At 36.4% G+C, this 15,373-nt stretch overlaps 1 protein-coding gene, 1 long non-coding RNA gene and 1 other non-coding gene across 4 annotated transcripts; 1 reads left to right on the top strand and 2 right to left on the bottom strand.

Moving 5' to 3' along the window:
• Window positions 1–112: 112 nt before the first annotated feature.
• On the bottom strand, window positions 113–194 carry TRNAS-CGA. The gene has a single exon. It is a non-coding gene; the product is annotated as a tRNA-Ser (tRNA).
• Window positions 195–786: 592 nt separating this feature from the next.
• LOC107876116 lies at window positions 787–5,521 on the bottom strand. 2 transcript variants are annotated; one of them, XM_016723123.2, is made up of 4 exons: window positions 5,049–5,521; window positions 3,002–3,442; window positions 2,718–2,833; window positions 787–1,402 (listed from the first exon to the last, which is right to left on the bottom strand). In XM_016723123.2, the coding sequence occupies exons 1-4, from the start codon at window positions 5,051–5,053 to the stop codon at window positions 984–986; spliced, it is 981 nt and encodes a 326-aa protein (XP_016578609.1). In that variant the 5' UTR covers window positions 5,054–5,521; the 3' UTR covers window positions 787–983. The 2 variants fall into 2 exon arrangements, with proteins under 2 accessions (XP_016578609.1, XP_016578608.2); XM_016723122.2 differs by having other exon boundaries at window positions 3,002–3,446; window positions 5,049–5,476.
• Window positions 5,522–10,498: 4,977 nt separating this feature from the next.
• On the top strand, window positions 10,499–14,753 carry LOC107876115. Its single transcript, XR_001675977.2, has 5 exons — window positions 10,499–10,774; window positions 12,276–12,597; window positions 12,770–13,379; window positions 14,036–14,120; window positions 14,494–14,753. It is a non-coding gene; the product is annotated as an uncharacterized LOC107876115 (long non-coding RNA).
• Window positions 14,754–15,373: the final 620 nt, after the last annotated feature.

Here is a 15,373-nt window from a genome sequence, read left to right as displayed (position 1 = left end):
AAAGACATTTTTGTACTGTTTGATTGGAAAATAATATACTACCATAATTACTGTAGTTAGTACACAGTGCACTGCGCTGAAATTAAAAGCCTCCTTAAATAAAGAAGGCTCCCGTCGACAGCAGGATTCGAACCTGCGCAGGCAAAGCCCAACAGATTTCGAGTCTGTCTCCTTAACCACTCGGACATATCGACACTCTGCCTTCCATAATTACAAGTAATTAACCGTATGTTGAAAATAGATTCAGTCTTCAGTTACCTATACCGTTGGTAATTTTTTTGATCCTTATATGACAAAACAACAGAAAGAGAAGCTGAGAGGGAAGCTCTTGGCTCATAATGGTGTTTGGCTTGAACCTTCATTTGCATGTCTAGCTTCTATAACCACGAAGCTGGCACCCTCTCTGCATCTTCAAGATCCCCCCCAGTGGAAGTGCTTGCTTCTGTTAGCCTGCTGAAGCTTGAAATGGTTATGATACCCTTCCTAGAATCCTGCTAATGCAGGATGCTTTGTCTACCAAGCCGGAAAAGCTTTTATGTAGGGTGTCACTGGTTAACAGGATGGTAGTGGGGGCATTCTTTGGCAAAGTTAAGGACAAGGTAACCATTACTCTGTTTTGTATGAAGATAATACAGGTGAACTATAACTTGATGCCTCCTCTTAAATATTCTTTCTTGAGATATAGCTTAAGAGTAGTAATATGGGCAAAGTGAAGAGCTATTGCAAAGATCACTTTTCATCCATTGGACTTCTACCACTCCATGTAAATAGTACTGTAGACTCTAGTATATCTAATGATCAGGCATTAGCAAATTTCAGTTAGATTGTTGCATGACTAAATGAACAGGAAGTACACTTGGCTCTCAAGAAATACATCCTAAAGAACTGAAGAAAATAGATAGAGAAGGAAATATACATGTAAAGAACACAACTATAACCTACATCCAGAGGCAACAAAAAACTCAAAACAATTGTGGAACCAATTAAGGTTCTTGCGACACTTGAAGATAGACCATTTGAGTGTAACCATTGAATACAGAAGTTTCAAGTCCAGATAAGCCAAGCCTCTGAAACAATCTATATCTTCCATCTTCAACAATAGGACTCTGTGCACGAGCTGGATCATATCTCGTCTGATGAGTAAGTGAAGGACCAGCCACAGGTGGGAGCTCCCAGTAAACATCTAACACCGACTCTACAAACCTGCTGTTTTGAAAATGCTCTGCATACGTAATCATTTTATTGCTGTGGTTAAAATCATCACGCATCTGCCCTCTCACACCCCACCATGCTTCACCAGGACCACATAGTTCCGCAATATCAACGGCCTTCTCCCAGAAATTCTTCCTTCTTGATCTAACCCTAGCTTCATCGCTGTCCTTAAAGCAGCTATGGCCCCCACCTGGACATCAAATAGAAAAAATGTATTACGCATGTATACAGTTCGAGTAGCACAGCAACTTCAAATAACCATAACGCGTCTATGATAATTCATAAAGGAGGGAAACTCACAACTTTAAAGCATATTAAGAAACACTAAGTTCATCCGTCGCACTAGAAAGACACATTAATCTAATTCTATCTCCACCAACTTCCTTCCCAGCAATCTATACAGCACATATGCCTTACCATTTATTAAATGAGTTTGCCTTTTTTCTTCTTTTTTTTCCTGCCAACGTGTTGGCCTTTTTTTGTGTGTGTGGTTTCATAACAAGATGCCTTCTTTCCAAGAGCAAGAGTTAGCCTTCATTCCTACACATTTTGCTCTGGTTATCTCGGTTTTCCCAATTTCAAAATCAAGAACATCTCAGTTTCCTTATTTGAAATCAATAAGCCATCTATTAGTGTTTCGAACTTGTGTCTTTTTTATACACTTGGAGATTAACGTACTCAAATCATGATATACTTAAATGAAAGTTACACAACATACCCAAGATCTGCGATCAACTAATTTATATTCTCCTGTAGATATCATTGATTTAATTGATGCATTCGTCTCCTTTATCATAGTGATAAGTTACCAAAAAAATCTATTTTAAGAATTTTATTAACTGAAAAGATAATTGTTGGACATGCATGTTTTGTAGTATAAAATCGCTCTGCAGAAACAGTAGAGTATCAATTTCTTTTTAAAAATAAAATACAGTGTCAGGTTCAGCTTGCATGCTCCTGATTAATGCATTAGGAAACCTGCCACAGCCCGCAAACAAGCACAGGGGCTGGGATTGAAATATGAGATCTTGATACTTTTCCCCTCGTTTCAACCACTCAGTAATCCCTTTGGGACTTGAAATGTGCTGGCAATTTTTCATTAGATTTCATGTGATCTGACTTATTGTATTGTAATGTATACAACTTAAGCTATGCATATCATTTCCTTATAAGTGAAACATAATGTTCCATAGCTAATACTAGGAACCTGAAGTTCTTCTTGGGAAAAAACATACTTTTTCCACATTCTTTCCATTTATTTGTTCTTCCCTAGATAGAATCAGAAAAGATGCATAAGGCTTTTCCAGTAAAACTTAAAACTTAAATCAACTTAGAAAGGGGGAGAAATATAATAAGTGAAAAGAAACAGACCTCTAAAGAAATTTAAACTAAACAACAATATTTAAATGCTAAAAAATTATAAAATAAATTAAATGTAAAATAACTTAAATTTCCAGTTAGATGTTGACATATAAAAAACGATAGGAAGTTGAAACGAAACACACCTCTTACATAAAATTGATCACACATCTGCCTAAAAGAATAGTGGTCTCCAGTGCCAGTATCATAGTTGTCCTCAAATATGAGATGTCTGAATCCTGCTTTCAGTGCTTGCTTTAGTCTGTCAATCAAAGTTCAAAATGGAGAGTTATCTGAGGTAGAGTCAACAATTTTGCCAAAAAAAATGGCTGTCAAAACTATTGCATTACTATTAGACCGAACAAATGATCAAGAAATCCTCCATCAAGAAAAACACTACAAGAGCGTCCAATATAAACAGCCATAATACCTTTTCAGTTCATTTTGATGGTCGTCGAAAAAGATAAGAACCTTGCTAAGATCATCGATTTTATGTTTCTTCATAACTTTCACCCAATCAACACTTCCAAAATCAACAAAGTCTTTTCCAGCAAAGTACGTGCAATTTCCATCTACATAAGCAGGTCCTTTCTTCAGATATTTCTCTGGATGACGGGGTGTAATTGATATGATCGGTGTATCTGGCATTGCTTGTCTCAGAACCCAAGTCGAGTGTCCCTTGAAAGCGCCACTCTCAATCATCAGCTCTGGTTTCAACCATCGAGCAATGAACCAAAGCCCAAAGCTGTGATCAAAACCCATCCCATACATGTTATTCTTGATAGGTCGTGTCTCGTATATTGGCACAAACTCCTCCAGGCCTTGGAGTAAGTCCTTGGTGGTCCATTCAACAGATTTATCATGTTTCGATCTGCCTTTTGACAAGGATTAAATTATAAGCTGCATTGGCTCATTTTAGTATCATCTTCCAATGCTAAAATCCAAAATATTCAGATAGCTACAACTGATTGTTTTTCATCAATGATTGCTAGCTTCCTCGTAGACAGAGAATGCACGGAAGAAACCTTCTAACGTTCAAATGGTGATCCACTTTTTTTATACATAAAAATAGATAAATATCTATGTACATGTGTATGCACTCGTGTGTATATATATGAATGTGCGAAATAATTACTTCATTTAATGATACTTGATCCGAGCTATAGCTCAAGACAATTCACGCAATGAAAACATTGTGAAGCAGCAGAAAGTAACCGATTCATCCACTTTATGCCACACGCTAAAAGTTTAAAACGATCATCTATTAAAGAATAGTGTAGTGAAGCTCGCTATAAACAGATAACTGAAGAGTCTACATTTTGAAACTAAATTACTATACCTGCCAAAATCTACAATCATTTCACTCGTGAGTAGCATTCTCAGATATGGTCCCATAACAGCATTAAAATTGCCCTAAAGGACTCCTAATAATAAGTTCCCCAAGTTCCACATCTGAGTGTACCAAATCCCAATTAGATAACAGAAAACCCAACTCAATTCACACATGGTATACCAGCTTTAATCATATTTATATCACCTTATTGGAGGCAAAGGCCAGCCTGGTGCACTAAAACATCCACTACGCGTGGGTCCAGTAAGGGCTAGACCACAAGGGTCTATTGTATGCAGTCTTACTTGGTTCTGCCAGAGACTGTTCCAAGGCAGAAACTTTACCAGGCTCCCCTTTTTTATATCACGTTATTCGAGGATTATGAAACAGCCTCTCTATCTCACATTTGAGGTAGTGATATGGACTGCGTACACTTACCCTCCCCAAACCCCACTTGGTGGGAATATACTGGGCATGTTGTTGTTGTAGTTGTTATTCGAGGATTATGTTTCATGTAGGCACACTGAGTAAATTATAAACCACGAAGAGACTAAAACTCCGAATTAGTAACTCACACTTTAAAAGTTCTCCATTCTAACCAATTAACTAGGTCTTAATCCCAAACTTGCAGTGTGTACTATGAGCTCCTGATTCCACCAACGATCCAGATAAATTTGGCAAACCAGACCTTGAGAGTACTTATAATCAGAGAAAACAGGACCACAAGAACCAGCGGAGACAAAAACACTAGGTGATTCTTCCCATCTATCCTAGCCTTGGTGAATAGATTTACGTGGTATCAGCTGCTGGTCGGAGGTGGAAGGTATCCAGGGGAATTGGTCAAGGTGCGCACACGGTTATCAAAAAAAAAAAAAAAAGAAATGAACCACAAGCAAAAACGAAATGTAGCTTCAATCATGCTGTAAAACAGCCAAATACGTCACATAATCTGTTCAACACAAGCTAATTAAGCATAAATTTTTCAAAACAGTAATATACTCACACGCAATACTCAACACCTCATGAACACAGAGATCTAGACAATTCTGAATAGCAAAAAACAACAACTTTCCAGCAAATTCATAATCTTAATTTACGCACAAAAATCCACACAAAATTTCACAATTTCGAAGAAAAACGAACTTACACCATGGAACACCGAGAGATCCGAAGTCAGTTTCAAGGCCTTGAAAGCCAAAAAACCGCAACCGTGATATGTGATTGGAAGAAGAAGCAGATATACAAACAAGGTCACGAGAGTGATAAGCAAATGAAGTGACGATAACCACCAGCACGATTCCTATAAGAAGAAATGGCCAGATGTGACAAGTTCTAGTCATGTAATTGGTGAATCTCGTTACCGGAGACAACTGTTTACGTTTCTTCAATTCGTCTACCTCTCCGTCGCCGTCTCCGTCGCCGGTGACCGGCGATCCCCTGCGTAAAGAGAGCACTCTTTCTAGCATCTTCAGTTGGAAATTCCAGTTCACTTCAAGTGGGCAGATTCGATAGTTTTGAGGGAAAGAGGTCATAAATGAAGTGAATTACACTTTGACCACTCATTTTTTGATGTGATCAGAATGCCCCTTAAACTATTTGAAATATTTTTAGGAGTCCTTTGGTACGTTTGAGCTGAGAGAGGTAGTGGTAAAACTTGTATACGCTCTATTCTCCGTAGACCATACTTTGTGAAGTTTCATCGGGGATGTTGTTGATATAATTGTTGTTTGATGTGGAATATTTCAAAATTAAGTCTCGAATAAAATTTAATAAATTTATACTTTTAGTCAAACATAAACTGAGTACTTAATTCTATAATATTCACTTTATTCAATCCAATTTGAAATTAGTTTATCCCGTTTCTCAAGTGAGACAATTATGTCCAGGAATTATGATTCGAAAAATATAATTCTAGAATAATTTAGTCCACATACCATCCGACTCCTTGAAAGTCTTGCCGTTCATATCCCATAAGAGTAAACAAACTGCATATTATCGAACTAATCTTTAAGGGCCATTTGGTTACACACACTAGGGAGTTATTATAAATAATGAAATTAGATGTGTCAAATATTTGATTTTTATTTATTAGATAAAAAACTAAGATAACGTTTACACCAAAATTATGGAATTATATATCTTCACTTAGAAGATGAGATTATCTATCTTGATTGAAATTTTAGGATTACAATTTTGAAAGATCTTATTTTGAACTAAACAATTCCGAACGAATAATAGTATAGTATAGCGATTAAGAGAGTACCAAATTATTGCCTCGACTAATAATTTACTTGTACTAGGTGTCACTTGCTAATTGAGAAGCCAATAATTGTCTTGGAACTCTTGTGCTCAATGTGAACAGCTTACTAGTACTAGAATATACGTCTCAGATGGGAAATTTCTAAAATTATGTTATTGGCTTAACTTTATGTTTAAGCAGCATGTTCGCTTTTGTTTGCTAGTTGTATTTTTCAGAAGTAGTACAAAAGTTGAATTAATAATTAACAAACAAATGAAGTAGTTCTGTTGTAGTAAATCCCATTTCAAAGTTCAAACCAAAAGAACACATTACTAGCCTGACAGTAATCGTATTTTTGCATGGGTGAGTACTCCCTTGGCCTTATTTTGTTGCACTTGCCAATCCCATTGAAGCCCAGCCTCTTATAAATCTTGAGTTTTTTTGTGCCGAATGCACGCATTTTTTTTTGGTTGATGAGATTAGCATTAAAACAGAAAATGGAAACTGTTACCCCAACTAACTTGAGAAAATGGAAGGAAAGATGTTTTTAAGTCTTGGATGAAGGATTTGTGATATTGACCAACTTAAATGGTCAAACATCATTAGTAAACTTGATTAAGTTAATTGTGGACTTGATTAATATTTGTAAAACTTTCTAATCTTTTTAAAAATACAAATCAACCCAATCCACACCCCCTTCAATCCAAATCAACCGTCTCTCTCCTCTCTTCTCAACAGCTTCTCTCAACTCTTTCCCAACCAACAATTCTGCAAAATTCTCCCTTCAATTCTCGGCGTTCCCTTTCGACTTTCAATCGTCAATCGACGTGAAAACTTCTTCGACGACTACAACTTCGAGTTCTTCGTCGTCCCATTTCTTTTTTCACAGGTAAAATATTATGAAGAAACAGAGGAACTTGAGCCAACTACTCTTCTAGTATTGGTTAACAATTTCAATATTTCTAGCTTAAATTTGAAATGTGGACTGAATAAAACCCTAATTTCTAGCATTTCTTCTTCTTGTTGTCGAACTATTGATTCGGATTTGTTGGTGATTTTTTGTCACACTTGATGTTCTTAGTGTGTGTGTGATGTGTTGGTGTTGCTGGGATGATTTGTTGTTTGTCTTGGTAAAAATGGTGTTGCAACAAATGAAACATCTGATGCAACAGATGAAACATCTGATGCGACAGATGAAAACATTTGATGCAACAGTTGAAAATCTGATGCAACTATGAAATCTGATGCAACAGATGAACAATCTAACAGATTATTCATTTGTTGCGACAAACGACTCTTCTGTTTGGAAGAAATCTAAATAATACTGATTCAACAGATAACTCATTTTGCAACAGATAAGTGATATGTTTCAACAAATCAGTGATCTATTTTATTATTTCCAACGGGTTACTCATTTATTGCAACAGGTTGGTTATATGTTGCAACAGATAACCTTCCTGGTGCAACGGATGAGTGATCTGTTTTTACCGTTTCCAACGGATTACTCATCCGTTGCAAAAGGTTGGTTATATGTTGTAACAGATAGACTACCTGGTGCAATGGATTAGTAATCTATTTTTATAGTTTCCAACGGTTTACTCATCCGTTGCAACGGTTGGTTATATGTTGCATTAGATAAACTACTTGGTGCAACAGATTAGTGATCTGTTTTTACAATTTCCAACGGATTACTCATCCTTGCAACAGGTTGGTTATGTGTTGCAACAGATAACCTTTCTGGTGTAACAGATGAGTGACCTATTTTTACTGTTTCTAATGGATTACTTATCTGTTGCAATAGGTTGGTTATATATTGCAATAGATAAACTTCCTGATGCGACAGATTTGTGATCTGTTGTATGGTTTCCAACGAATTACTCATCCTTGCAACAAGTTGGTTATATGTTGCAACAGATAACTTTCCTGGTGCAACAGAAGAGTGATTTGTTTTTACTATTTCCAATGAATTACTCATCCGTTGCAATATGTTGGTTATATGTTGCAACAGATAAACTACCTAGTGCAACATATTAGTGATCTATTTTTATGGTTTTCAACAGTTTACTCATCCATTGCAACAGTTGGTTATATGATGCATCAGATAAAATAACTGGTGCAACAGATTAGTGATCTGTTTTTATTGTTTTCATTGGTTTACTCATCCGTTGCAACAGGTCAGTTATATGTTGCAATAGATAACATACCTGGTGCAACGAATATGTGGTCTGTTGGAACTATTATTTTACCGTTGTACATGTTAGATTTACTGTTATCCTTTTTTTAACGACGCATTAATCAATTATAATCTATTTTATGTTTCTGTTAATTTAAGATAATATGGATCCCAAAAGAAAAGAAATCAAATCAAGTCCAAGTAAAGAAACAAGTGCAGCAGCTCGGCTACATCCAAACATTATCTCAATCAAGAGCAGAAGATAATGAACATGGGAAAGAGGAATGTTTCAAAAGAGATGATCCAAATGCTAATAGCCCTTCCGCCGAAGAGTTGGTCAAAACCTTCAACATTGATCGTTATCCTGTGAGAATGCAGTGCGATGGTGCCACAAATTTAATGGCTGAGCTCGTGGTTAAGTCAGCATGGAAAAATCTTTTGATGCCTTCAGAAAAATACTCCAAGAACAAAAATTGGATGCTTATTTCAAGGAAAGCTCCTTTGGGCAATATCTTGATTTGTTGGAGGACAACAATGCTCGTTTCAAAATAAAAATAGTATACGATATTTTCAAGCGTAGGTTTATGTATGAAAATAAAGATAAGATGAATGGGGTGTGGATAAATTACTGTGGCATGCCTGTTTATTTTGGTTGGAAGGAGTTTGTCATAGTTACTGGACTAAAATATTATCCTCCGACTAAAATATTATCCTCCTTCTCCTTCTCAAGTTATACCTACTCTGACCCCAAAAAAAACATCCTGCACACCCAAAAAAGGCAAAGACAAGTCGAGTGATCGTGATGACCTGGTGTCCATTGTTGGTCCAAGCTTCAAAAACAAAAATTTAATAGAAGCGTTGAAAGGTAAAAGACTCTCAAAGAAGCACAAGCAATCATTGTGCTTGGTTTGATTTGTATATAATATTCTTTGCGCGAGAGACGTTAACAACAACATAGCCTCGGTTTAATAAATCTCTTGGAGGATCTTGAGGCATTTAACAGCTATCTTTGGGGTTATGAAAACTTCAAAATGACTGTCAAATATTTGTTGACTCTATTAACGCCAAAGACAATCAACTTATATGGCTTTTCATGGGCCTTCGTAGTAAATATTTCTTTTATTATGATATGATTTTTTTTTTATTTAATAATATTTTTAATTTATTGGCTTTATGTTATAGGCTTGGGCATTTGAAGTCATTCCTTATTTGAGACAACAAGTGAACTATCAGAAAGAAGTTTCCTATCTAAGAATCTTGATATGGTTGTCAATCAAAATTGATAAAAATACAATTTGTTTTGATCTTTTCAATCCCTCGAAGGAAGCAGTAAGTCCAATTATAATCAAGTTTTTGTTTTAATTAATGATTCTTTTAAATGATTTCATCATTATTCTAATATATGTACTGACTTATTTTAGATTGTCCATCCGTGGCTTGTTCCGATCAACCGAGAGTTGAAGATGTCATTTTTTCTTACTTTACGGTCTATACAAACTTTATCGGACCCTAAGATTGTTGTTGTTGATGATGGTAGCGGTAGCGGTAGCGGTGCTGGCTGCTGTTGGGGCTAATGATTATAATTATGATCATACTGGTTATACGAATTTTTCTCTAGATTTTACCATATCTAGCGAATGTTCTGCATGCAAATGTCAAGACTGCAAGGCAAAATATGATGGAGCGATTAATGTTATTAATGCACTAACTGCTTCGGTAAAAGAAATGACATCTAATAGGGGTGTCATTCCATCAAAGAGGATTTCATATCCATACACTCCACTAGAGATCAAGATGGCTAAGAAAAGAAGGAAATATATTTCCAAGGCATCATTAAGCATAAAAAAAAAGTAAAATTGCAATGGCTCTATCTTTGTCTTGCACCGTTATTCAGTGTGCAAAGATTTACTGTTCAGATATATAAAATTGCAAAGACTCTGTCTTTAATCGTACTGCTCTGATTTACCTGTTCGAATTTATCTCAACAGATGATCCATCTGTTGCAACATAAGACTCATCGGTTGCAACAGATGGACAATCTGTTGTTACTACAAAAAATAGGTCTAGTTGTGGGGGTTTATTTGCCAGAATTATTTTAACTCTCGTAAAATTATATGAAATACGAGGGTTAAAAATATGCCCCTAAAAATTATATATTTGAGGAGGTTTTAACCCCCACTATCCATCCAAAAAAATAAATAGCGCTAAATAACAAAAAATTCCCTCTCTTTTCCCCCCAATATCCATCAGAAATTGCCCCAAAACATTTCTCTCTCTCATTTCTCCCAAAATAGCGCTAATTTGGGGTTGTTACTCTTTACTCCGATTGAACTCTCCGTCGTCCATTGATAGGGTAATTGCTACTCTCTACTCCGGCCATTGCTACTTCGGCGTCTCTAATCGGTCATTGCCTTCTGCTTTAGCTTTTTCTCCGGTGTATTCAAACTCTCACAGCTCCCAGGTAATTGTTTCTTATTTTTAATAATTCTTCTTCTGCTAATTGTTCAATTGAGGTCCAGATCTGTGTTATTCATTCTTTAGATGCTTTAGTCGTCACTGTTTAACTGGTCCTCGATGTTCTCCACATTTTCTTTCTGAAAAATATAGCAATGAGAAGCTGTTGTCTTATATATCATGCATAAAACTGCCAAATCCTATTTTTATTGTCCCTCCAAGATAATCTCTGGTTATTTGTCGAATGGTTCTATAATGGATGAATGGTAAGTTGTAGGCCACAATTTTACAAAGGTTGCATTTCTAATATACGTTGGGATATTATATACTATTAACCATGTGTTTAGATAACCACAAGCCTTAACAGATCTGAAGGTACATACCTTTCTTTTGTTGTACTCTCGAATCTTAAAAATTACTGGAGTAACAAGAAACATGCACATGAAAGTTAGCCGACCTATATGCTGCGGTGTTCTGTCAATGTACATGGAACGACAGAACGTTACTGAAATTTTGGCTTCAATTTTATGAGTAGATGGACCTGAAATAATTTCGCCTCTTTATGCGGTCTAAATTTTAGGTTAGCGACATTAGATGTTTGTAATTGAGTTCTGAATTAGTTTTTCTACATATTTAATGTATTTCGTAATATAAATACAAGGTTTGAACTAAAGATACTGAGTTCGGTCAAGCTCGTAGTTCACCTTCTCAGCTTCTAGCTCCGTCCCTCACTTTAGGCACAAGCAAGTCGGGTTTGGCTATATGAATACCCTTCTTCATTTAAGCTCATTTCATATCATCATTCTAATTTGAGACGTGCTGGTGACTCACAGTGAGTTCTCTTGAAATTCTTTGCTCTCACTTTTACCAATATGTTGGTAGAAGACTTATTATCATAGTGACTTTTTTACGCGTGGCATGGTGTAGTTGTAATGGATCCCGAAAGGCAGAGAATGTGCCAGTCGGCTATAATGTTGATCGCTTTAGCTTATTAATTGCTTTGCTTTCAAACATGAGTTTCTTCCTGCTGTATACAAGCCAAAATTTCTAGCAAAGCTTCCAGGATTGTGGCGTAGACTTGTTAATATATACCTCCGCATGCCCTGGTATTATAGAGGCATTGTGCAATATAGCTCGCTCATTACATAACTAGAAGTATATGGCAACTTACGCCTTTTGTGGTTGCTCCAGGATCCGAGTACCTGTAATAAGGTAATAATGTTCTCTACGACTATTCTGCTGGAGCTAATAGCCAGAATATTTATTCGGTATTTGTTTTACGTTCAATAGAATGCAATTCAATTGAATCGTGCTGGTCATATCTACTTAAACGTGTTTCTGTTTTTCATCCTGCGACACCTGATTTCACTATTATTACCATCTCTGATGCTTGTCTGTCTTGAAGGCGTTTGGCTTTGTGCTGTCGAAAAGGCTAAATGAGTATCTTGTTTGGTTGATCTGCTTCTTTCAGATAGTCTGTTTAACATGTTTTCCAATTCTAAATTAAGGTCTGATCCGTGAAACCATCGAAGAAAGATGAGATTGATAGCTTGGGAAGCATTGTACCAATCAAAGAACTAAATGCGAGGATGTTTCAGAGTCGTGCAGATGATGCACGAGGAGAAGCAGGGAGCGAGAAATAGGAGGACGAGTATTCTAAAAAACTCTTCAAACTGTGGTTGCGCGAAACTGACTAAAGGAGGCGAAAGAAGCTGGAAGCGTGACTTTGGAGAACGCGCATCGCATCGCAATTACTACGAGATGAAAATGAGAGTGCATATGGAGATTGCAGGCTTGTTAAACAGAATAGAACCAGCCAAACAGCTACTGGTATAACCTTGTTGCGTACACGTAAATCCTTGTGATCTGGTCCTTCCTCGTATCACGTGCATAGTGCACTGAAACATTGGTTATTTATATCTTTTTTTCCACTTATTCTCATTCTTATGGATTCAATTCCTTAAATTTCTTTTTAACCTAATGAATGATCTTGTATTGGCAGGGTAATGGAAGACATGAAACTTCAGGGATCAGTTCCAGCTAGCCTTTTCAGTCTGTATCAGTTGCAAACTATGTAAGTGTCCCTTTTACTTTGTGTCGTTTAGATTGAGTATCTTAAATGAAATGTCCTAACTCTCTATTATACTGAGACTTGATGACAATGTGCTCATTGCTTACAGCATCTTGAGGAATAACTAACTCAGTGGTACATTTGAAATTGATACCCCATAGAGCAACCAGTTACAGCTTATTGAATCCCTTTGTAATTCAATTGACAGTTTGTGTCCACTTGAGTTGGTGGAGCTGCTGCTGTTTTTGGATGATGTTGATGTTGTTGTTAACCCCGGTTGCTGGTTGTTTAGTTGGCTTAATTTGTAGCAATGTAGATCTGGCACGGAGTTTATTTTTGGGATGCTGCTGATGCTTTGCTATCCAGTATTGTGCATGCACTACTCCATTCTTGCTTCGACATCCATCACACAGACATGAATTCTGGTCTGGCTTATATCACCCAGACTCGAAGTTTTCAGTGTCTTACTTACATTGGGCACCTACACGAAAACTCATGGAAACTCCTCACCTCCAAGGAAGGTTCTGAATTTCAGAATTTGGTATGAGCACATTTCAACTCTCCCCCAAAATTCATATACCTGGTCATATTAGCTGCACATTATCGTCCTCCACCTTTTGTCATCCTGCATAACCTATGAAGCTGGGGCACCTCTAGAAAATTGTTCACGAGCACTAAGCGCCTCCTGGCTAGGTAGAATGTTATATAGGACTGGTTAAGAAAACCTTCTTTATAACTCGCGACAAATTCATTGACGTGGTGATATCTAAACTATCAGGCTGAAATTTTCATTTCACTCAGGAAGGCACAGTTTCTGCTCTCCAATATCCCCTGTTGATTTATCGTCAGAACTTATGTTCTGAAGGCCAGCAGTCTTAACCTCCTGCAGTGAATCCTCAGGAATCACTATCCCCCTTCTCATATCCCTCATCTGGCTTTAGGAGTTGGTATACACAAAGATGCAGGTGGACTCACCATTTTGGCTCAAGATGATATTGGATGGCTTGAAGTAAAAAGGAAAACTGATGGAGAATGGATTAGAGTTAACCCTCATTGTCCATTTTCGTTCAGTTCCAAAAATAAACTAGACCATGACATATTCACCATGATTCTTGTTCTTTCTTGATATCAAAACTATTTGCTTATAGAAAAAGTTGACACTTCTTTTCATAACTTATGAATTCAATTTTGATGCAGGTTGAGACACTCTCAAGAGAAAAGTTGGCTTCCAGATTGACATTGACAGCTGATGCTGCATCAGTTGGACCCCCTCTTCTTCCATGTATGTCTATAATCTGCAAAGCTATATGTTAGTTGAATTTCTGTATGTGTTTGTAAACATGTCCCAACTCCTTTCTTTGTTTTTTTAGAGTATTGACTATCAGGTTACAGAAAGCTATCCTTAATACACTTTGTTGTTGTCATGTTACGTATTTTACATCTGTTCCTCTTTGGAATTTTAGGACATTAATCATTCAAGTTATGTATATGCTGCTGTATTATGCTTTAGAGGAGAGTTGCAGTAACATAAGTATATCTTCTTCTCACATGAAATAATAACATAATATGCAAACACAATATGTAGCACAATAAATGTTTTATAATAAGGACCGAAAGTTTATCGATTGATTCTTGTACTTTGTATTTTTATGTAGCCAAGTGGTGCGGCTAGTGGACCCATTTCGCCCATGGATGCAAGGAGATCACGTGATGATAATTATCCTGATGACATTCTTTGATTTCGTTGCATTTGTCTTGAATATTCAATTATGATGATATAATTGTGTGGTTGGAGTGAATCTTAGAATATTGAAGGTTGTGTTTAAATTTGATTTTGTAATTTGAAGATACTAGTTAATGATGAAAATTTGGAGTTTGAAGATGTTAATGTTGAAAATTTAATTTTGAAGTTTAATGTTCAATGTATTTTTTATATGCTTGTCAATTACAATGTTTAATTACTCTGTTGTATTAATGATATATGAATTGAACAAATATTGGATTGTAGGTTATGCTTAAAGGAACAATCAAATTTTAGCTAAAATTGGAATCTATAATTAGTTATTGAAAATTAATAGGCCCTACTAAATTTTAAAAAAAATAATAATTGTGGAGGTTTAAACCCCCGCAAGTTTTAAATAAAAATTTATTATAAAAAAATTAAATTTAAAATAACGAGGGTCAATAACCACCGCAAATTAATTACGGGGGTTGTAACCGTCACAAATTAATTATGGGGGTCGAAAAAAACCCGCCGCAAATTGTTTGTGATGGCACGTATTTTGGGGGTTTTGGGAACCGCCGTAATTACATTTTGCAGGGGGTTTAAGCCCCCGCAAATCATAAAATTAACCCTTGCAATTTGACTCCTTTTTTGTTGTGTATGTCTGTAATTAACATTGACAATTCTGGCTTTTCAGGTGGATGTCACAGTAGAAGCTACTGCTGAAGAGCATAATATCACAATTGATAATCCATCAACTGCTTCCAAAGAAGAAGAAAAAGTGAAGCCTGTCAGTTCGAGAGAACGAAAGA

Source organism: Capsicum annuum, chromosome 6 (assembly GCF_002878395.1).
Source record: "Capsicum annuum cultivar UCD-10X-F1 chromosome 6, UCD10Xv1.1, whole genome shotgun sequence".
NCBI classification, from domain to species: domain Eukaryota; kingdom Viridiplantae; phylum Streptophyta; class Magnoliopsida; order Solanales; family Solanaceae; genus Capsicum; species Capsicum annuum.
Note: the sequence above shows the minus strand (reverse complement) of the source record. Positions and strands in the feature narration are given on the sequence as shown.

Bases quoted from the DNA above. Each gene is read 5' to 3' on its own strand.
- LOC107876116 (XM_016723122.2), bottom strand. From the start codon at position 5,433: ATGACCTCTTTCCCTCAAAACTATCGAATCTGCCCACTTGAAGTGAAC. The intron at 3,447-5,048 runs GTAAGTTCGTTT...CCTTGTCAAAAG, and splicing joins ATCTCTCGGTGTTCCATGGT to GCAGATCGAAACATGATAAA. The intron at 1,403-2,717 runs GTGTGTTTCGTT...TTTGATGTCCAG, and splicing joins TGATCAATTTTATGTAAGAG to GTGGGGGCCATAGCTGCTTT.